Source organism: Telopea speciosissima, chromosome 4, assembly GCF_018873765.1.
Source record: "Telopea speciosissima isolate NSW1024214 ecotype Mountain lineage chromosome 4, Tspe_v1, whole genome shotgun sequence".
In the NCBI taxonomy this organism is placed as follows: domain Eukaryota; kingdom Viridiplantae; phylum Streptophyta; class Magnoliopsida; order Proteales; family Proteaceae; genus Telopea; species Telopea speciosissima.
Genome location: NC_057919.1, coordinates 68725331 through 68747798, shown reverse-complemented (window position 1 = coordinate 68747798; position 22468 = coordinate 68725331). Strand labels below are relative to the sequence as shown.

The window sequence follows — 22468 nt, the reverse complement described above, 5'->3', positions numbered from 1 at the left end:
CTATATAGAAGAAGAATCAAGTGGAGAAAACAAGGTTTGGGATTGTAGAGGAAGAAGAAGAAGGAGAAGGGGCGGTGATGGGCGGGTTTTTTTTTTTTACAATTACCACCCAAAAGGGCATTTCGGTCCTAAAAAATCCATGACAACAGCACACTGTCATGACTAACCCTCTCCGTTACGAAAATATAACGGTGAGGGCCAGTTAGTTATTAGTATGCAACAGGGGAGGGTAATAGTTTTTTGAAAGTTTTTAAAGGGATAATAGTAAATATCAAAGTTTTTGGGATGGTAATGATAAAAAACCCTTCTTTTAATTGGTGACTTTAAAATTGTATTTTAATTGACCAAAATGCCCTCATCTTCCGCCGAATCCGATCGTCGGACATTACTCCTGGCAAGTTGTCACTATTGTTTAACTTCGAATCCTGATAAGTGATGAGAGCACAAAACATAAATTAATGTTTAAGGTTTGTTGTAACTTGTAAACAACAAAACAAACAGGGAAGAACAAAAGAAAAAGATATACGGAGAAAAATCGACGAAGAGAGCGAATCTTGTCCCGGAGAAACATAGAGGACAGATGTACCATGTGGGTGGGTTTAGATTTGGAAGGTGATTTGGGGGCTGAACCGATGTCGGAATCGTTATCGTCGAAGAAAGATCGACGAAGAGAGCGAATCTTGTCCCGGTAGTAGTAGTAGTAGCAAGAGAAAAAGCCGCTCAGGCAAAATATGACATTCAGCAGTAGAGTCGTGCCCAGAGTGAACCCTATAGACGGCCCCAATGCATCCGAGTGTTGAGGCTTCCATTCTTGATTCTCCATCCATGCCTATAATGAGATCGAGCAAAGAAGAGAACGAAGATGAAATAGGAAGCGGGTTCTTCTACAAATTTTGAGAATTGAGATCTTCCCCCCCCCCCCCTCCTTCTTAGAGTCGCTGGTGCAAGAACTTCATAGCACTCCGGCAGATTTGCAGTATCAATACGAAGTCGTCTGTTGATGAAAGATCTAGGAGCGGTAACCCTCGAAACCCCATCTTCATAGCCAGCGGAGATTCCATTAACGTCAATCATAATCGGGAGTCTGAATTTTCTCGTGAAGCTCCTCACCGGTTCCGCCTCTCCGTCCACCGCCTGCATTCTAATTATGAGGTATATTGAATCCTCCACTTCCATTCTTATTTCCTCCTTCGTCACACTTGTGTGTGAACCATCATCATCATCATAGAAAGAGTTTTTAAGATCATAAACCTTAATCGTTTACGGTTTGAACCCCAAATCGATTGGTTTGAAAGTAGAACACCTAATCGAAGCTTGACGAAACCAAAAGAGGGGTCAGATTGCTGCTTCATCATTTTGGCTTCAATCTAAATCCATTGAAGTGGATTTTGGCAATTTGGGGAAGATGAGGATATTTTGGTCATTTATAATATAATTTTAACGTTTTTTATCATCAGTTGACAGACTGGTTTTTTTTGTTGCTTAGTTTGAGAAGCAGAGGTAGTACGTGAAATTTTCCCAAAAAAAAATCCGAGGGTGTTTATGAAAAGGGTACCATTATTTACTTTCTAGTAGGTGCAACCGGGCTGAGTCGGGTAATTGATAAATTTTGAACATTAATTGCCCACATTGGCCCAACTTGTAGCATTGTTTGGCCCAACTTATAGCATTGTACCCTACAATGCATCACATTTGATGGATAAATTGAGGTGGTATCAACAACATACCCCACCAATTGTGGGGTTTGAGACGGTTCATCAAATAGTGGGCACGAAAGTAAGGAGAGGGTGTGTCAGAGAGAGGAGGGTATAGACTATGAGAGGGTTGTACACTTTTACACAATATACGACCTTTTTCCCTAAATTTTGTTATAAATTTTAGTTTTTATTCGCCATAGGATTTGATGCTATGATTGGACTCCGGGAAGAGTGAATGTCATCAATAACATCCACCCCCTATTGTTAAAGGTTCAAAATACCTTTCTCAATGTGTGGATGTAGATGAAGAGATATAATCTCTTCACTATGGGTTAGAGAAACTAGATCCTAAAATCTATTATCAGATTAATTCTTTTCTTCTCTTGTAATTAAATTGTTATACCATTAGAGGTTGACATTGTCCTCTATTTATCCAACAGATAGAATTATCACATTAATCGTTTTATTATTATTCTGAATCAGATATGATTAATTATAATGTACGTAAGAAATTCAATAATGGTGGATCATACGATTAAGATAAAGCCAAAATTTTGACTTAGACTACTCAATGAGTGTTGGGAAATGATCTTTGGTGGTACAAGAGATAGGATGGAGGCCACAATCACAAGAGTGCTCCAAGGCCTCAAAGGGGCAAGGATGTCTGGTTGTGACTCCTTAAGGATGTATTTGGTTGAAGGTGTCAGATGGGTCTGATTCTAATTTTGGATCTACTTCATACGAATTTGGTTCATGTGGCTTCGTAGTTGAGGGAAAAAAAAACTATTTGGTTACCCAGAGTTTGTAAGTTGGAATCATCCTGAATCCATGTGTAAAAATGTTTGGTTTTCTGAGTCTGTCAGTTGGATTCATCCTGAATCTATATGAAGGTGAAATAACAACACTCCATTGTCCTCTATAACATTAACAACTAGAAATAAACATAGCTAAGTAGTAAGTTTCTACCAAATAAAGATTGAAAATTTTTGTACTAGATATGGACCAGCCATTGTACATTCCCAATTCACAGCATGTTATACTGAAAGAGAAGATATTTCTCCAGAGGAGGAAACACTACTGCAACTTTCCATTCTTCTTTTAACCTCTTAATACCATTTTGTTAAGAAGGAAAACGAGAAAAAACAGTATTCTATATTGAGTAGAATACAATGTGTGTATATATCTTAATTAAAAATCCCTTAATAGAAGGGAAATAGAACGGAAGATAAGAAATCATGTGTCGGTGGAGGGTCAAGAATGAGAATTAGAAGGAATGGGGGAACGCCTTACAGCATTAGAATGTGCCATTATTCTGAGATCGAGGAGTACAAATCTAAGCAGGGTAAAAAAAACTAGAAATTAGAATAATTATAGGCCTTGTCCCAAAGAAAAAAGAAGAAGAAGAAGAAGAAGAAGAAAATGACTGAAATCCCCAATTACCAAATCTGAATCTCCTTTCTTTTATCCCTAGTTCCAAGTCTCTTCTTCTTCTGAAACTTTGTTTCCTTTTTTTTTTTTCAATCTTCCTTTTTGTTTAAATTCCTGCAGATCGATCGTAGTTCCATCTTCCCAAATTTGATCATTATGGTTCTCTTCTTCCCGCACAGTCTTAGACAACGACGAAGAAGAAGAAGAAGAGGAGGGAACAAAAACTGAAGGCTCGCTATTGACGTGGACAGAAGGAGAAGAAGATAAAGGTGAAGTAAGATCTTGTTCTTCCATATTGAGAAACCCAATTCGAAAGATGACCGGTATGGAGAACAAGAATTGAGAGAGCGAGAGAGAAAAACAGAGAAGGTGGACTCGTGTGGATTCGTTACTGAATTTACCCCAAGGGGTAATTCTCTTGGATTCTCAAAATAGCCTAAAATGTGGACTCTCGTGGATCTATGGATTTGAACAAGGAACTGTGTTCAAAGAAATCAAACAGGAAAAAAAAAAACACAGAATCCAGATCCGACGAGATCTAACTCGTTCGACACTTTCAACCAAACATGACCTAAAAGTGTGGACGGAATTGCTGTAGGTGCTTTAGTTTTCTCTCTAAGGCAGAGGCTAGTAAACAGCCATGGGGATGTTCATATATTATTTTATATGGATAGGTTGTTGAAGGGTTTTTTTTCTTCTGATAGAAAGACATTATATTCAAATAGAAGATATATGTCAAAAAAAAAAAAAAAAAAAAAAAAAATCCTAATTTAGAAACCAAAGAGTGGAGTCTTACATGTCATACAGACAAGACCTTTTGTGCTAAGGAATGGACACAACCATTGATATCCTTAAAAATGAAACTGAGAATCCATCTAACAAAAGAATCAGATATATTAAATATATCCTTCACACTTGGTAGAACCACTATAGACATTGGAGTGGCAGACTTGACAATCAGGTTTGTCACATTTCCTTCATATGTCCTGGTCATATTAAAATGGTTATAAGATGGGGATGTTTGGAAACCACAAATGGCAACCTTTTTCCTCAGTAACGCATGTCAGAAATTCATCAAGAATGACAGATAAGTCTTTTACAGCTACATGCACCATCTTCCATCATGCTTGGTAGAGTTTCCTCCTGTAACTGTCAAATAAAGTGCGATTGGATGATTGTATATTTTATGTAAAATTTTCATCCAAAAAGGCTAAAATTGATAGGATTGATTTTTCTATAATAATAATTAAAAAAAGAATTTATTGAATGTTAATGTAAAAATTCCACCAATAGGATAATTGGAGAACAAATTATGTGTGTCCCCACTTAAAATTGTCAAAATCTCATCACAATCACTTGAGAAAGTCCGCCACCAAGTTCCATTGAGGTGATGATTCGGATTGGGATAAAATGCATTGGATTTTTTTCCAAAGATTGTGCCAAATAGGAGAAAGGGGATTTGCGGTTTCGAGACCCCTCTCTTCAGAATAAGGATTTATTATGTAAGGTCACATGGCGGTTTTGGTCTGAACCTAACTTGATATGGGCCACCGTCATGAAGTGTATCTATTTACCATTCCTCCCTCGATGCCAAGTTGGGTTCTAACTCTTCTTGGGCTTGGAGGAATATTTTGGAGGGTCGGGAAGTTCGTAAAAAAGGTATCTTGTGGCATGTTGAAAAAGATATTAACATCAATGTTTGGAAGGATAACTAGGTGCCGTCATCGCCAAACTTCCAAGTGCAGTTCCCTCCAATTCGTGATTGTCCATACAATTGGGTTTCGAACTTTATTGATCAAGATCTAAGAGTTTGGAATTGGGAACAACTTGATTTGTATCTCCATCCAACCGATAAAGACTGTATTCTCCATATCCCTCTCGACCTTTTTGAGAGATACGATTATTTTAGTTGGAGCGCTGCAAAGAATGGGGCCTTCTCGGTTATAAGCGCTTATCATCTGCTTTGTAATGAATGGATGAACTCATCCAGGTCAAAACCATCGACGTCTAGATCTCACTCTTTGGATTTGGCGCCTTCACATGTATGGAAGTGGATTTGGAATTGTAACACTACCTCGAAAGTTAAAATTCTACTTTGGAGAATCTGTGCGGGCAACAAATCTCCATCGGCGGCTCTTCGTCAAAGCAAATTATGGTGGATCTTGGTTGCCAACAGTGTGAAGCTGAGTTTGAAACACTGGATCACATCTTCCTTCACTGTCATTTCGCAAAAGCAGTATGGTTCGGTTGCAGTCTTTCATATATTGTTCAAGAAATAAAGGATTTTCGATGTTCCAATGGATTGATGATTGGAGTTCACTCTCTATTCATGGGAAGAATTTTTTCAAGAAAATGGCATATCTCTATGATTTTATTTGCTGGTTCTTGTGGATTTCTGGCACCAAGGCCATATGAGATTTTTGAATCGGCCTGGACAGCTTGATCAAAATTCCTGAGTGCTCCACCGATTTAGGGGCAAGTTATGATGGGCTCTCAAACTGTAGCAACGACGACATGAGATCCTCCTTGTCATCCTCTTGTGAAGTTGAACTGTTATGCTTCTTTCCTTGCAAAGGGGAATCAAGGAGGTCTTGGGTTTTTTTATTAGAGATTATATGGGAAGATGTATAACCGTACTTTCAGAACCAGGTTCTTTTGATAATGGTCAGGTGGGACAAGCCCTAGTAGTGCGACAATGTCTTTTCGAGGCTATTTCAGAAGACGTCAACAATTTGATCGTGGAGAGTGATAATCAAGAATTGATATCGTATCTTCATTCCAACTCTGGCAATTCAACATTTATCCTTTGTTCCATTGTATCTGACATTAGATATCTTGTTAGTCGCTTTGAGTCCAGTAATTTTCCATTTATTCCAAGAGCTGCTAAAGCTATAGTAGATGCTCTTGCAAGGAGGGCCTTTTCTGTTGCGAAAAATACATCTTGGCCTATTTCCAATCACTGTCTATCTGAGCATTTCCAGCCATATCTCAAGAGTGTATCTTGCTTTGCTGAATAAATTGACTTTTTAACAACCAAAAAAAAAATGATACTTGATTAACATGAGAATCTATTAATTGTAAAATTTTTAAGCTGAACTCAATCATATGACCCCTAGCTTAATAAACCATTTCTCTTTACATCCCTATCTTTAACCAAAATGAATTATTGGATCTGCCACACGCTATAATGATTTTGGGGGAAAATTATCATAGGAGCGAAGGATGAATTTTTTTGGTGCAAACTCGCTCATGGATGGAATTTTATTTGCTCATGAGATGAGTTTGATTCATTTCAAAGGGGCACAAAAGTTTGTACAATAAGTATGAGCTCCTCGGAACAAAGATAGGGCTGCAACAAGATCGGGTTGGACTGGGTTTTTTAAAACCCCAACACAACCTTGTGTCCCCTTAGCTGGCCCAGGCCCAACCCGACCCTGACTCAGGGCCTAAAAAATCCAACAATGATCGGCCCTCAAGGTCGGACCAGGCTGACCCTGATTGGCCCTGATCATGGAGTGAGGAAAGGGAGAGATGCATGGACTGGACTGAGTTGGGCTGGGCTGGGCCGGGCTCAGCCTAAGGCCTCAACCATGGCCTGGCCAGACCTTAACACAAGGAAAGAAATTTACAGCCTTGACCAGCCCTCAGAGCCAGGTATCTTAGCACAGGCCCTGTTCGGGCTCAGGGCGGGCCAGGGCAGGTTCGGGCCGATTGGGCCAAACTTGCACCCCTAGAACAAAGAGACCCAAAACCCAACCTTCCGGGTCATGGGGTGGAATTTTATTCACTTCAAATGGGCAAAAATTTTTGCAAGACCCAAAACTCAACCTTGATAACAAAAAGCCCTAAAGCAAATGATGATGTGTGTTACTCCAAGTGTCACTACAGTTTCACAGCAACATTTCACTATGACTTATCACCACTTTCTATTTGGCTTTCACAGATGTACAGTTGGGTCCAGGTAGGGGTGTCAAAACCTATCCGAATGGATGAAACCGAATTAACCCAAAACCGATATGAGTTTATTGGATAATATTTTGAACTGGATTTTTGTGACACTAAAACCAAACCAAATTGGACCGCACCAAACAGAAAAGATATTGAACCAAACTTTAAAAACTAGACTGAAACCGATATAACCAGATAAAGAAATCGATACCAGCCCGGAATTCATAAACTTTGAACTTTACGGTGCACTTTTCACTGGTTTTCTAGTTCTCAGTACTCTCAAATAAAAGCACGCCTTTCAGTAGAACTGTAGAAAGCAAAACATTGCCCAAATCACCCACTTTCACACTCGACCTGAATTACTTCCCATAATCAGCAATTGTCATTACCTGTGTGTGTGTGTGTGTGTGTGTTCTCCCTTCAGGATGAAAGATTGGATAATGGTCCCTTCCTCGTTAAAATATAAGTACAACTTAAGGTGAACAGTTTGCTCTAATGTTATACCTTACAAATCGGTAACATGTTCTATTCCAAACACTCAACAAAAAAGGCCAAACATATGAAGCAAGATAGAAGCACTGATATACATTACCAGAGAATGAAAGACTGGACATGTTATGGCAACTGCAAGGGATAAATATATACCAAGGCATTACCTTCCTCATTGAAATATCTGAAGCAGGTGACTAATTTCATAGGCTGTAGTAGTCACCACCTCAGGAAGCTCCAGAATGTCTAAAGAAACATAATTAATCATAACTTGCATTCAAAAACTTCAGCAATTCATTGCGATTGTTTTCTGCCAACTTGTCCTCCTTAGATTTCTCAAGCTTCAACAAAATCTAGTAAAGGAGCAAAAGGGTAATCATCAATGACAGTAACACGATATCAAATTTAGCTTCATGGAATTTTTTTTTTGGGGACGAGGAGCCATAAATAGCCTTGGAAGGAAATTCAAATGCATGATTTAGCAGAGTTTCAGATCAGTCTATGTTACTTGTGCATCTAAGCCAAGTACACAACTTAGTTCTCAGTACCATGTACAAAAATTAACCAGAACATCATCAGGTCCGTACCTCAGGGTTCCCTTCTGGCCCATGTAGGGTTATCATTAATGATAGTAGGAGGGGGAGCTAAAACATGGTTAAAATGACTAAATATTTTTTTAATACGTTATGGGAAATCATGGGACAATGGGAAAACCAAGAAATGCTCACCTTTTTGCCAGATACTGCACTACGACGAACACCATTTTCTTTGTCACGCCCTAAGAACTGAATGGAATGGATAACCAAGTTAGCAGAAAGTGAAATAAATAGGAAGCTGAAATGCCAGCGCTTCAAGTGACATTAAAGAGAACCTTGGAAAGTTGTACTGGGCTACTGCTCCCCTCATCCTGCTGTTTCTATATATGGCTCCCATAGCCAAGACAAACCCGACCCAGAACCAAAAGCAAGACCAGCCAATCCAGCGTCCAGTCACCAGGTCACAGACCCCAGCTCCAATGTTGAAGAGCCAATCCATAAAAAGGCAGCAAGTACTATTAGCACCTCATATATAGGATATATAATCTATGACAATTCAGCCATTAACTGGCCAAACAGAGAAAGGGAAGGGAAGGGTACCAATGCAACTCCAAAACAAAATTATGATAATTAGAAAAAAAATGTTCTAAAACAAAAATTATCTTAATTATCAAAGGGGAAATTGCCATGGGTTAGAAGTATGTTGTTATGTTGCTCTTGCTCAAAGCAAAGGACCCTTGCAAAACGGTGGGGCTATTTTACAGCTAAAGACTATAATTAATAGCAATTTTTAAAATCAAAACTCAGCAGGAAGTCCTAGGGGTAAAACCAGGGAAGGGGTCAACAATAAGGGCTGAAGGCTAGAGAAAATGAACCTCTAAAGTATGAGTTTAATGGGATTATGAAGATATTGGTATTATTATATATTTTTTTAATAGACGTTACTGTCAGGGTATTCTATCAAATATTTCCCCATGAATTAGAAGACATTGCCTCTTTTGAGCTTATGAGGGTTATTTTTTCTAATAAGTCACTTATAAGAAGTGATTATTTTTGGTAAAATGAGTTTTCTGTAGTAAATTAGGGGAATGGGAGACGTGGACAATTTATATCCTTGTACATATTTCGACTACCATCTACATTCACTACAACTGGATGAAACAATGGTGATATTGCTTGGACAAAAATGTCTAGTGCCATATATGCCTGTACGGACGGGTTTTTATTTAATGCGGTAAAAGAACTATTAATTACATGCATAAAAAATACTTGGGGTCCTCGGCATATTGTTGATATGGGAAGTTATTGTTTATAACATGTTGATTATAAGGGGGCTTCTGTGTTCTCATCTATGACCAGATCAGTAGTCATTTGATATCAAGACAAAGGAATGTTTACACGTAGACATGTCAAAACACTAAAGATAGGTTTCAAGTCCATTCTTCCTCATGCAAATAGGATGATGTTGCAAGGAAGCCCTTCATATTGACTTTTCAGAGTCAAAAACATTTTGAACCAACTAGTAAACCAGCAACTTCAATTAAAAAGTTCTCCTTCAACTAGATCTGAGATCATTTTCAAATACATTACCAAAAAAAAAATGAAGTAATTCGTTTAACAACCAGGAGTGAACATGAAAAATGATGATTACTGGATATTATATGTTAACAAGTAATTAAATTTAAATGAGGGAGGAAAACATGGCCAAGGAAACCTAGTTAAACAGTCCATGCGCTATTCAAAACCAAATCAAGTGTAGAACCGCAATTTTACAATCAAGTTTTTTAACTAAATAAAACTAATTTCCAATTATTATCATTATAGCATGATTATATTTTCTTATGTAGAACTGAAAACCATAAACACAGAGAAAACAACTGTAAAGTTATCTAAACCTGTTCTTAATCTAAAAAGAAAATTACAGAGAGACAAGTGGCCTACCTCTTTAACTTTAAGCTTATGGCGCTTGTGCTGGTGATTTTTGCCTCTATCCTTCTCCTTGGTCTTCAAAGAAAGAAAAATGGAAAGATCAAACAGATTTGCAATTCCAAGAAGCAAAAGAAAATGAAAGCCGGTTAAAAAGAACTACCTTCCGTGGATGGTCAGAATGCTTGCGCTTCCTTGAATGATTGGATACCTCATGCTCACCGTCAGAAGAGTTGCTACAACTGCAGATCACACAACATCAGATAGCAGGGCATTAGTAGAACCTTAATAGATTCTTCCATTTAGGCTAAGGGATAGTAGAGAATATTCCCAAATGTGAACAAACATGAAAAGCATTAAGACAACAGAACTGCAGACTGCATTCAAAAATATATAATGGTAACAAGAGGATGACCGGTTATGCATTAAAAGGGAAATTACATGTAACAGAGAAATTTTTTGTCCACTAAAGTGAAAACTAACAAGGGGGAAGAGTGCTTATTCTGAGCCCCATAATAGTCTGGATTTTGTAACACGTGTCATAGAGCATCATAGTTATTTATCTGAAAAAGTGCTTCTGACATACACCAGCAATCCATTAGCAGGAAGGATAAAGAAATTAAAATGGATTCCCAACTTCACAATTTGGTTCTAGAAAGAAATTAAAATGCAAAAAACATTCTAAGAGATGTTTTAAGGCCCACTGCTATTTTAGTGCCCAAGATTTCTTTCCAAAAGGGAGAGAGGAGAGAGAGAGAAGGGGAGAAAATCAAAGAGAGAGACCCAATCCCCTCTCCCTCTCCCTCTCAACCAGCCCTACTTGCCTCAATTGATCTCTCAATCCCAAACAATCTCAATCCCTCAACTAGTCTCTCTCTTGTTCCCACCTGATGCCTCACCCTCAACGAAACTCCATCCCTTCGGCCCCCATCCACCAATCTGTCTTGATCAACTCTCTCTACATCCTTTCTCCTGGAATTTTTGTGTAACTTCATTATTTGAAGGTACTAGGAAATTCAAAAAACAAAAGCCATATGATGCTTGAAGTACCATTACAAAAAACCAGGCAGATCAGAGGTACTGCTTGAAGTTACCATTACAGGAACCAGGCCAAGTCTAAAGAGCCTGTGGTTCCACCTTGAACCAGCCTTGGTTCAACTGGACCAGTTTCTGGTTCAAGCCAAGCCTTGCGGCTTGGATGTTACAGGTTTACTCAAAACCAGATCGTGAGGACCAGTTAAGATTTTTATTTCAGTGTTTTATTCTTAGTAAGTTTCCTTGTAAGGGCTATAATCTTCATTATTAATTCCGATCCTGTTAAATTAGTAAGAGACAAGAGTCCTAGTCAGGATCAGTTGCGGATGGGAGGGTTTGTCCTAGTTTATTTTTGTTATTTTAATTTCCTCTTTTGTGAAGGTTTGCTTCCTATTGTTGCTGGATATCCTAAGGCCAGTATGATAAAACCTATTCAGTTTCTATATAATCATGTAAGGCCATAGAGCCTCCCCCCATGATTTTACTTATCGAACGAAGCTTGGCTTTAGCCCTTATGTTCTGTGAGATTAAGAATTCTGTTGTGAGATGCTAAGGTAAGGCTGGTGGGATTCCAGTAAAGGATCAAGTGAGAATCTTGATTCATATCCTCCTCCTTCCATTGAAATCAGGTTAGCACAGAAATTTCTGTTCTTGATGCATATGCTATACTATCTGATCCTGATTGTTTAAATCTGAGGTTCCAATGTTCCATTAACTATTTATTATATCAAGTTTCTGCCCGAATTTCTATTGCTGTTTTGATCTAAATTCCAATTTTTTGTGCTGTTTCTGAGAATCCTTCACCAAGTATGATTTCTGATTTTCTATTTAACAGAACCTGAGATTTCAAATATCAGAATCGGTGTTTAATTGTTTTGGAAGAATCCTATTTCAGATCAAACTTCTCATTTTGTATCTACCCCGGATCAAATACTGTTTTCAGTTCAGATTGATTTTCAGTTAAATATCCTTGAATCTGCTTACTGTTTAATCATCTTACGATCCTTGATTTGATCTCATTCACATCTAAGATCAATACCTTGCTCTGAAGCCTTTAATCTGGAAACCTAACTTCAGTAGGATATTTGTATAACTTCAGATCTGCCCATTAGTTCTCAGTCAGTTTTTTGAGGAGTTATTCTCCCCATTAGACTCACATTGAATCAGTCTTTAAGCTAGATCAGAATCCCTGTTTGGTTGTTATTAAATTTTTACTAAATTCCAGCTCTTTACTTGACTATGATTCTGGTTATTTCTTGGAGTTCCGTTAATCTAATGATTTAGGTAACCAGTACACAGCACATAACCTCCCACGTTCTCCTTAAACTTTATCTACAAAACCAAATAAAAAAAAAAGCCTCTTGTTTCTTTTCTTATTCTATTTCTCTTCTTTCTCTTCTTATTCTATCTTAACTTTTTCACAACCAAATGGAGTATAAGGGAGGAGCAGTTCGTGCTTCAGACCAGGTTATCAGTACAATTTTAGAAGAGAATCCACTTTATCTACTGGGGATTTGACCATTTAAAAAATGACTTCCAAAAGAATAAAGAGAGCAATTACACTCTTTAACGTACAGCAGTACTCCTTTTTACCAGAGACATTAAGATACAATCTATGCTCTCCTATACTACGTTCTACCAGAGACATTAAAATACAATCAATTCTCCCCTTCATTGATGTGTAAACAGAATTACAATATTTTTTTAAATGAAGTTTGAAGAGGCAATTCTCCAATCGTGGCACCCTCTAGAAATAGTTCTCTGTATTTCTATTTTGATTTTTCATTAAAAGAGAAGAGGAAGGAGGTACAACAAGGAGTTCCAGCCCAAAGAAGACAAAGGGGGCACCAATAGAATCTCAAGCTAGAATTTTTGTCTTTAAATCCAGTCAGCCAAATCTGTTTTCGGGGGAAAGAGTCATGCAATTCCTCCATTTCATAAAATGATTAAAATCCCTAAATTGTTCCTTCAAATTCCAGTCCTCATATGACATGTTTAAGTGAATGAAATGAAATATCTTTTGTATCTTAATCTAGTATTCTACCTCTTATTAGTTGGTTGTTATCAATTACTTACATCCAATCAAACTTTTCAGTACTAATTGATAAGTATAGCTTTGTTTAGTCCTACAAGCTTCAAAGACGATATGCATACTATTGACTTTTCGTTGCTTCTTCTCTTTGGGCCTACTTCAACTGAACTAATACAAAAGAGGGCAAATTCATTACAATCTTCTATCTATAACAGCTCTTAGAATAAAAGAAAATTCAGAATAATAGACAACCTTTTGAGTGAATTTGCCATTCATTAATTAGTGATCCATTTCCTAACGAGCCTATTTGATGGTAATTGTCAGTGTCTTACAAGTTACAATATAAGATCTAAATGGTTCCTGGGTTACTGAAGGCATTTTGGATACAACATGGCGTTAGTGCAAAATAGAACCCTGAGATGTCAACATAAATCCCATACTAAACCTAATATTTCTTGCACAATCAGTGATGGCCTAACCACTAAGATAAAAAATGAAATGCCACCCCGTTTAATCAAATTCCTTTCTCGTTGTTTGGGTGGGGTAACTAGTTTGGTCTGGGAGGGGGAGTTCCCAACCCAAGCATGTAGTTCAATCATCTGAAATCAAGCAAAGTAAGGGTGGGTCAAGGAGGGGGACTCGGCTTAGCCAGCGAAGCAAGGCTGAGGCTGTAAGAGGTCGGTTGTAGAATACTAAGATCATTAGAATTACGTACAATGTAATAAAAACTTGGAATTCATAATTCGGATAGGACTGCTTCTTCATCCAGTTCCTTTTTCTGGTTGGGTAAAAAAGAAAAATAACAAAATCGAATCAAACTGAATGCACAAACTCCGAACCGGACGACGAATCTCCAACCCTGAAGAGATCTTAAGTAAGTCCGATAACATAACTCGTAAAGAAAGAAAAAACCAACACCAGGGGAAAGTTTCAAACTTTAACTCCTGTTTCAGGTTGAAAGAAGCAAAATAAAAAGAAGTTATCCACGCATTCAAGTGACTGATAATGGAAAGAGGGTAAAAGGAGAATAAATAGATCACCAAACCTGTAACCATCGGTAGAGGAAGAAGAAGAACTGTCAGAAGTGTGATGTCTTCGCTTTCGCTTCGACCTCAAACGGCTCTTCTTTCTAATCTTGAGAGCGTCTTTGTCCCCACGATGACGACGACGACTACGACGACGGTCCCGATGAGACGAAGACGACGAGTCAGGCGAAGACGATAAAGATGAAGAAGAGGACGAAGCAGCCATGAATAGCGTCCGAGTTTCTTGATGATCGCTCCGCTCTGACTATTAAAAAAAGAAAAAGAAGATAAAATCAAGAAGAAAAAACTATGAAATCACTCTGAATCTCTCTTCCCTTCTTGCTTCCAAATCGAGACACGATAGATATTAGATTGCGGGATAGGGGACAAAGGGTAATAATTCCTGCGTCTTGATATTTCTGATCCCTAATTCTACTGATGGCCTTTGGGGTCAGAGACTCGGAAATCAGAACAGAACTGGCGGTTCATCCGGGCCCGGATTGGATCCGGTTTTAATTATAACCCGATCCGACCAATCTATCTTGATCAGGTGATACCGATATTAATTGGGCGATCCGACCGATTTGCTACGAATTTTTTTTGTTTTTTGTTTGGTAAGATTTGGTACGGATTTTTAAAACCGTGCCTAACCTAATAGGTGTTAAAGTTAAATAAAATAAGGATACTCACAAAATACCATTTGGGTCAATTAAATGTTTTAAAGTGGTCCAGTTGTCTATCTTATTAGCGTACCCATGAATAATTATCACTTTCAATTCGCTGCCTCCTTTTATTCTTCCAGTTTCTCTAATAGGGGGAGTGGAACCACCTTGGGCAGTGTTTTTGGGTAGGGGGTAGGATGATCATTTCCGCCCCCATATGAGGAATTGGAGGAATTGAAGGAATTGGAGGTAGCAACGAATTGGAGGGGATAGTGATTCGCATACACACACACACACACACACACACCAGATTTTATATTTGCGTTCAATAAAAGAAAATCCATGTGTAAGGTAAATCTTCATTGGGTTTAAAAGAATATTATGAGTATATTCAAAGATCTTAGCAAAGTTTGACTTCTCAAGATTGGTTAGGAGGCCTAAGGTTATAACGAGATTGGTCTCAATCTTAGCAATAACATTGCAAATATAAAAGTCTCATCTCTCTTGCAATCAAAGTTGTCAAGGATAGAAGTTCCAGTCCAATTTGAGTTTGGCTCGTCGATGTCCAATCAAAAGCTTAAGCTATTAAATAGAGATAACCCAATGCTATATCAATGCCATATTCAAGGTTTCGATGTGAGACTATATCTTTGAAATCCCAACATCGCAACAATTGGAACCATCATAGCTCATGGTTAGGGACAAAACTTGGTCGTTGCCCGTTGCCCGGGTTGCAGCCATGTTCCTGCTACCTCAATCATAGGGAATCCTGAAGGATATTTTGGAAAATATAAAAACATAATAATGAACCCAGAGGGAAAAAGAATTATTCAAAGTTGGTGCCTACTATTGGGGGCAGCAAGAACATGGGTTACAACCAAATTTTTTTCCCATGGTGAGGCGATGGTCTTATCTAACCCATTTTATCCCTCCTTGGAACCACCATTTCATGTGTCCAACTTTGAGAACCTCATACTAAAACAAAGAAAATAATCATAGAGCAAACATAGTGAGTTAAGAATTTAATTCTCATTAATGTCAAATTTTGTAATTTATTTTGGAATCAACCATGTATTTGAAATGAAACTGACCTCCCAAAAAGATATACAAGTCATTTGAACAAAAAAAAATATCACTTCTTCCTGATTACAATTTCTAGGGTTCTATTTGCAGCAAATTTTGATCGATCCCAATTCAATTCGAATGCAGGCTGATCCCATTTTCTGATTCCGGTTGTTTAAACCTCGTGTGCTTAGATCTTGAACAATATGACATAAATTTGAGGAGTATTATTTCAAATAAACAATGTATTGTAAATTGGGTTTCGAACCACAATGCTCTTGTAAGTTTTAGACTCTCTAAATAAAACCTCTATAGGTGTATTTGCAATTTGATAAAAAAAACATAAAAAAACTGGACACCTTCCTTTATTCGTCCCTCACCTTATTCTCAATCACATAACTCCTTCTTAACAGGAATTGCCTCTTTTTCTACCTAGACTATATTTGGTTGGATGGAAACATCAAAATTCGTTATACGACTTTTAATGTATTTAAATATAGGCTCTGTTTATTTTGGTGTAAAATAGTCGATAAAACAAATTTTACCGTAAAATTAGATTTTTCACAATTTGTTTTCTTGAAAATTTTTCATGAGGAAAATTTTTATCAAGGTCTTTATATTTACTGGAAAATACCTATGAAAATTTTACGCTTGAAATACCGATAAAATAGCTCGTAAAACATTTAGTATGCAAGGAGTTGCAGTCATTATGGAGACATTAGTGCTGACTATATGTAGGGGTTGAGGGGCCTTTAAATGTGTAACCTTGATGATGATTATTAGCTTTTAGAGCCAAAACCAATCTTAAGAAAAGATTGCCAACCACCCTGTTGATGACTGTCCTTTTCGGCACCGGTAGCTGTGGCTGATGGCAGCATAGCAGCCACATTCGAGGCTACAGTTCGAGAGTTCTCATACAGAAGAGTTGCATTGTCTAAACAGGGAGAATCAAGAACAAAACCAAGCAAAAAGGAGCCATATTTACCTGATAATGGTGGGATTTGGTTTTCATGGCCAAGACGATCACACTTACATCCAAGATATTGCATTTGCGTACCTGCTTGAAAACCATGCACCAACATCACCTTGTACGGGAGTCCCACTTTGAGTGCTCGACAAAGTGCAAGTTTGAGAGATTATAACTCGCAAGGAACATCATGAAATTGTATCCATATATCAATATATTTGAAATTCCAAACACTATCATCACCTGCTTCCATCTTAAAAATCTTCACTTCGCCTTAAACATTCCATGTCAAAACCACAATTGCAGCGATGCCCGCAAATTCATCCCTTACCACGATCTCGTCTTCATCTCCATTTTTGTATTTGTCTCTGTCATCGTCATCGTCATTTTCTTCATCTTCATCTTTGTCTAGATGGCTACCCATGGTCATAGTGATTCACTCACAATGAGGAGACTCACGAGGAGGAGAGAAACATTATTTTAAAAGTGAGTTCGAAATACAATTTTTTTTTCCCAACAAGAGTAAATATTGTAGTTTCATAAGTGTACTCAAATAATATGGAAAACAATGACAACTCTTAATAATCAAAAGTTGCTTTCAATTTTTTTTTGAAAAACCATTATACCCCTAACTTAAAGAATTTTTACACATATAAAATAAAAGACATTTAAAAGAAGGGAATTAAAATCCTCTGCAGTGCGGGCCTGAGAGCTCAACACGTGGAACAAGCTTCATCCAACTGTGCAAGCTCGATGCAAGACAGTTTTTTTTTTCTTTTCTTTTCTTTCTTCTCGAACTCAGCAATGTTGGATGTCACATCTTCCACGTGTCGAGCTCTCGATCAGGCCCACACTGCAAATGATTTTTTTCCCAAAAGAAGATGCCAAGTTCTAAGAACACTTGTAGAGGTATTTGACTTAGACGGTCCCTTTAAATTTTGATGCATGGGCAATCTAAAGCATACCCCATCTAACGCAACAAGAATCAAATGGAAAGGGCAAATGGCAAAGAGAAACACAGGAATGCTAGATTGAGTGCTCTTCTAGGCACCAAAGCTCTACTATGTTGAAAGTGTCAAAGAGATTGAATCGATTCATGCATAGGGGAAGAGTGGTTATTTCATGTGAGAAGGAGAAGATAGAGAGAGATAGCCATCGTTGGCTCAGAGAACCTTTTCCTAAAATTAAATTGGGAAGTCAAACAAAATGAAAAACAATCCCAACTTGAATTTTCCTACCCTCAATCCTCTTTGGTTGCCTTAAAAATGTGTCGTTATGATCTTCCTTTCTAGCAACTCTTCTTCTTCAAATGAGAGTCTAGATCATCAGTCAAACTCAATATGCATAGATTCTGAGTCATTGAATTTTGATCCAATTAAGTCTTAAAATAGTGATATAAGGGGATCGGGATCATCTCCAGGGGAGCAGGGAATGCCCAGGGTGCCACTAGCCGTTGGGCTGTGCTGCACACATCACTAGGCATGCGTCGAGATATGTGCGACACAGCTCAACCGCTGGATGCCTCCTGGTAGCACCTTGGGCGCACGCCTCCCTGGAGACGAGTTAAATAAGAATCATCTAGTCCCATTGATCTATGATTTAGATTAAAAACAAAAGAGAGAAAAAAACTGAAATCATCAGCATGGGCGCCAATACATAAAATAATAAAATAAATAAAGGAAAATTAAAAAATTTCAGTGATAGATCGTATAAGACGTCCATTTTTGAAATACATGTTCTATTCTAATCTCTGAAGTGAAAGAAGAAGAACAACTAAGATTTTCACTAAGGTAGTGTTTGGTATGCATTCTCAGAACGCATTCTAGGTCTAGAATGTATTTTGGGACTTCAGAAACGCTGTTTGGTGCATATTCTCGTTCCAAATTCCTAGAATGGAATGAAGAACAAACCTCGATCTCCGGGATGGGAAAAATTCTGTTCCACATTCTCGTTTTACTTATCTTTTGTTTTGACTCGGATCCAGATCCTTTACGGCATGCTGTCCATAGCGGCCTGAGCAGTACAGACACAGGGCGCAGCGCAATGTCTGCATTACCCTGCCCGAGCAGGGGTAAGTCGATCATTGCGCTGTGCCTACAGAAAGCGTGCCCTAGAGGATCTGAATTGGTTTTGACTCCCAACTTGGAACACGATTAGGGGACTATATATGCCTCTGCAACTCAAAATACTATACCTTTCCTCTGCCCAATGATTCCTTTAAGATCATCATATTACTGTAGATGTGAGGCTTTGGGATTTGCAGGATTAGGAACTCTGAATGGATGATAGAGAAGCAAAGATCTAGATAACTTACATATGAATTTGAAGAGAAGATGTGCATTTTTATTAAGAGGAGGAAGAGGAAGGACTCTGTTTCAAACTTGGGTTTAAAATGGTGGAACAACCAACCTTGCTTCCAGGAGCCAAAGGAGAAGGCAAAGACAGCAAAGAGAGGGACGAAGTAGGCTGAAGCAAAGAGAGATGGAGAGGAATACTGTGCAGTTGGGAATTGTGTGATTACCCTCGCAGAGTGAGAGAAAAGCATGCATGAAATCACACGCACGGTTTCCACCATTAACAACGACCAGAGTGGGAAAAAGAAAGAGAGGGGATTTGGAATTCTGTTTTGTTTGGAAACGAATTGATATCAGAAAGAGGAAGATAGCGAATACGAGAGAGATTCAAGCTTAGACCCTGGGAAAGGAAGATTTGTTGGATTAAAATTCAAAAGATTCAAAATCACTTTTGTGCTTTCCCTCCTTTTTTTTTCAACTTTTCATTTCCCTCACTTTATTTAGTTTTGTTTCCCTCTTATTCCCTCCTATTCATTATTTTGAATTTACACTTGTTATGGTTGGAGCTAAAAGCAAGCATGGAATATGGGAATCTACTACTTTTTAGTCCCACATTGCTTAGCTTGAAAGAGGTGAACTTGTATATAAGTTTACTTGAGTCCTTAAGGGACATAGGGTTCCATGGGAAGTCTCTCTTATTTCGAATTTAAGTTCGAAGGGCATACACCTTAACGTAGAGGCACCAGTTGGATACATGTATTGATATAAGGATACAGTCACATCTATATGTATTCAGGGATGCCTGTATACATACGATCACCTCTGTATGTATATAGGGATGCCTGCATACGTACAGACTTACCCCTACATCTCTTTAAATACCATAGAGCAAACAGAAGAACTATAACGTGCTTCTGGGCTCATACCAGAGAGTATGTTTTTCTCTGACAGAAAGTGTTCTAAACCAGAGAGCATATCTTTTCTCTTCGTTTTTGTTCCTTCCTTCCGTATTCTTTATAAGAGCATTGAGTGTAGCTTTTGGGCCCCTTCTGTAATCACTTCGGAGTGTTGTCTAAAAGTGGTTAGTGGATTGTTTTATCTTGGAGGTGTAATCGTAAGTCAACCCGGTTCTGCACTAATAAGGGGCGATTAAAGACCTTAAGGAGAGTGTCTTTGGATACGAATCAATCCAAACCTTTGTCTGCAACGAACTGCCGGTCACTAGTAAGTGTGTGTTATTTATTTGCGTTACTGTTTTATAACGTGGCTTATACTTTTTGTCTTTCAGCCTATAGTGCTTACATAACAATCTTAAGGTCTTTAATCGTAAGGTCTTTAATACTGTTTCTAACAGTGCTTATCAATACTGTTAAAACAGATATAAGACTATTGCTGGACAAGATACACTTGGTCAAAAGGATGCATCTAATGTTGATCCGATTCCAACTAATGTGATTCCTGCTGTTACTACTCTTCAACCAGCATTGGAGAAGATGACTATTGTTGGAGAGTTCGACAAGATCGAACAGTTCAATGGACAGAATTTCAAGAGATGGAAACAAATGCTTCTCTTTGCTTTAACCCAAAAAGAGGTTGCTTTTGCGTTGACGGATCCGAAACCACAACAAAGTGAGGTTCTGGAAGAAGATGTCAAATGAATTGCATGGATTCAAGCCGATTTCCAATGTAAAAATCGGATTTTGAATGCGCTTTCCATTGATCTATACAATGTGTATAACTCATATGAGTATGCATATATGATCTGGAACGCCTTATGCAATAAATATACTCTTGATGATGCAGGAAGCAAGAAGTATGTGGTTGCAAACTTCTTGAATTTTGAAATGACTGATGACAAAAGCATATCTTCCCAGATTGATAAGTTTCAAATCTTGGTGGGAAGGTTATCTAAGGAAAATATTATCCTTCATGATGTTTTCGTCACAAGTTTCATTCTTGAGAAACTCCCTCCTTCTTGGACTGATTTAAAAAACAATATGAAACATAAGAGAAAGGAATGGTCCTTTGAACAGGTTGTGATCAGAATCAAGATTGAGGAGAGGAATAGGAATAAGGACAATAGTGGAAAGCCTCTTGGGTATACAAGACTCAAAGCTAACCTTGTTGAATCAGATAAACAAGGTCATTTCAAAAAGGGTCTTCAGGTCAAGAAAGGCAACAATTTCAAGAGATCAACGGTGAAGTGTTTCGCATGTGGCAAGCATGGTCATCTTAAGAAAGATTGTCGGAACAAGAAGTCCACGAAGTCTGAGAAGATGAAGGTGAATTTATTGGAGGAAAATATTTTCACCTCTATGATAGCATAAGTGAATCTGGTTGACAAACCAAAAGATTGGATACTTGATACGGGTGCAACTCGACACATTTGTGGAGATTGCAATACATTTGGTACTTACTCTGTTATCAATACTGGTGATCAAGTGTTCATGGGTAACTCCCAATCTTCTAATGTTATCGGTAAAGGAACTGTCACCTTAAAACTCACTTCGGGGAAGACACTTGTGTTGAAGGATGTGCTTCACGTTCCAGATATCAGGTGAAATTTGGTTTCGGGACCACTTCTTATTAAGGCTGGAATGAAACTCACCTTTGAATCTGACAAACTTGTACTGTTGAAGAATGCTGTTTTCATAGGCAAATGATATGTTAGTGATGGACTATTTGTATTAAGTGTTTCGAATTTAATAAAAGATAAGCCGAGCGCTTCTTCCGTTTATATGGTTGACTCTTTTAATTCGTGGCTTATACTTTTTGTCTTTCAGCCTATAGTGCTTACATAACAAGATTATATATTAATAAAGGATATAGAGAAGGAGAGAGAGGAAATCATAATGATGAAGGAGATGCCTTTGTATTCCTAGATTAGTATTTGTATCCCTTTATTCAAAGTTTATTCAGTTTTGAAGTGTTGATGAAAACCACAACCATAGGAAGGAGAAGAAACAAGGGGAAGATCCAAAAAAATAAATAAATAAAGGGAAATTTATACATACCACTGTTGAGGTTTGACGAAAGGATATTTTCACCCCCCCAGTTTTGGAAAATTCTGCGTACCCCCTAAGGTTTGCAAATGGTAACAAATAAGCCCATTCCGTCAGTTTATGACTAACACTGTTAAAAATTAAACTTGAACTAACGGAATTGACCTTCTAAGAAGAACCCAAAAAAAAAAAACAGATATCCAAAACTGAATCATCACCATCGTCACCATCACTCTTTGCTCCACCCTCAAACCTTAACCCTAAACTCTGATTTGTTCACCACCACTCCCTATCTTTCCTTTGATGCCCGTACAAAGCAATAGCGTCCAAATAGTACAAAGAAGAAGAAGAGCTCACGCTGGAAA

General features: G+C 38.0%; 1 protein-coding gene across 1 annotated transcript; it reads right to left on the bottom strand.

Annotated features, from left to right (window-relative positions):
• Positions 1 to 7510: 7510 nt before the first annotated feature.
• LOC122660274 (pinin) lies at positions 7511 to 14442 on the bottom strand. The gene is made up of 6 exons (XM_043855508.1): positions 14137 to 14442; positions 10188 to 10266; positions 10040 to 10102; positions 8434 to 8478; positions 8291 to 8347; positions 7511 to 7915 (listed from the first exon to the last, which is right to left on the bottom strand). The coding sequence occupies exons 1-6, from the start codon at positions 14340 to 14342 to the stop codon at positions 7823 to 7825; spliced, it is 543 nt and encodes a 180-aa protein (XP_043711443.1). The 5' UTR covers positions 14343 to 14442; the 3' UTR covers positions 7511 to 7822.
• Positions 14443 to 22468: the final 8026 nt, after the last annotated feature.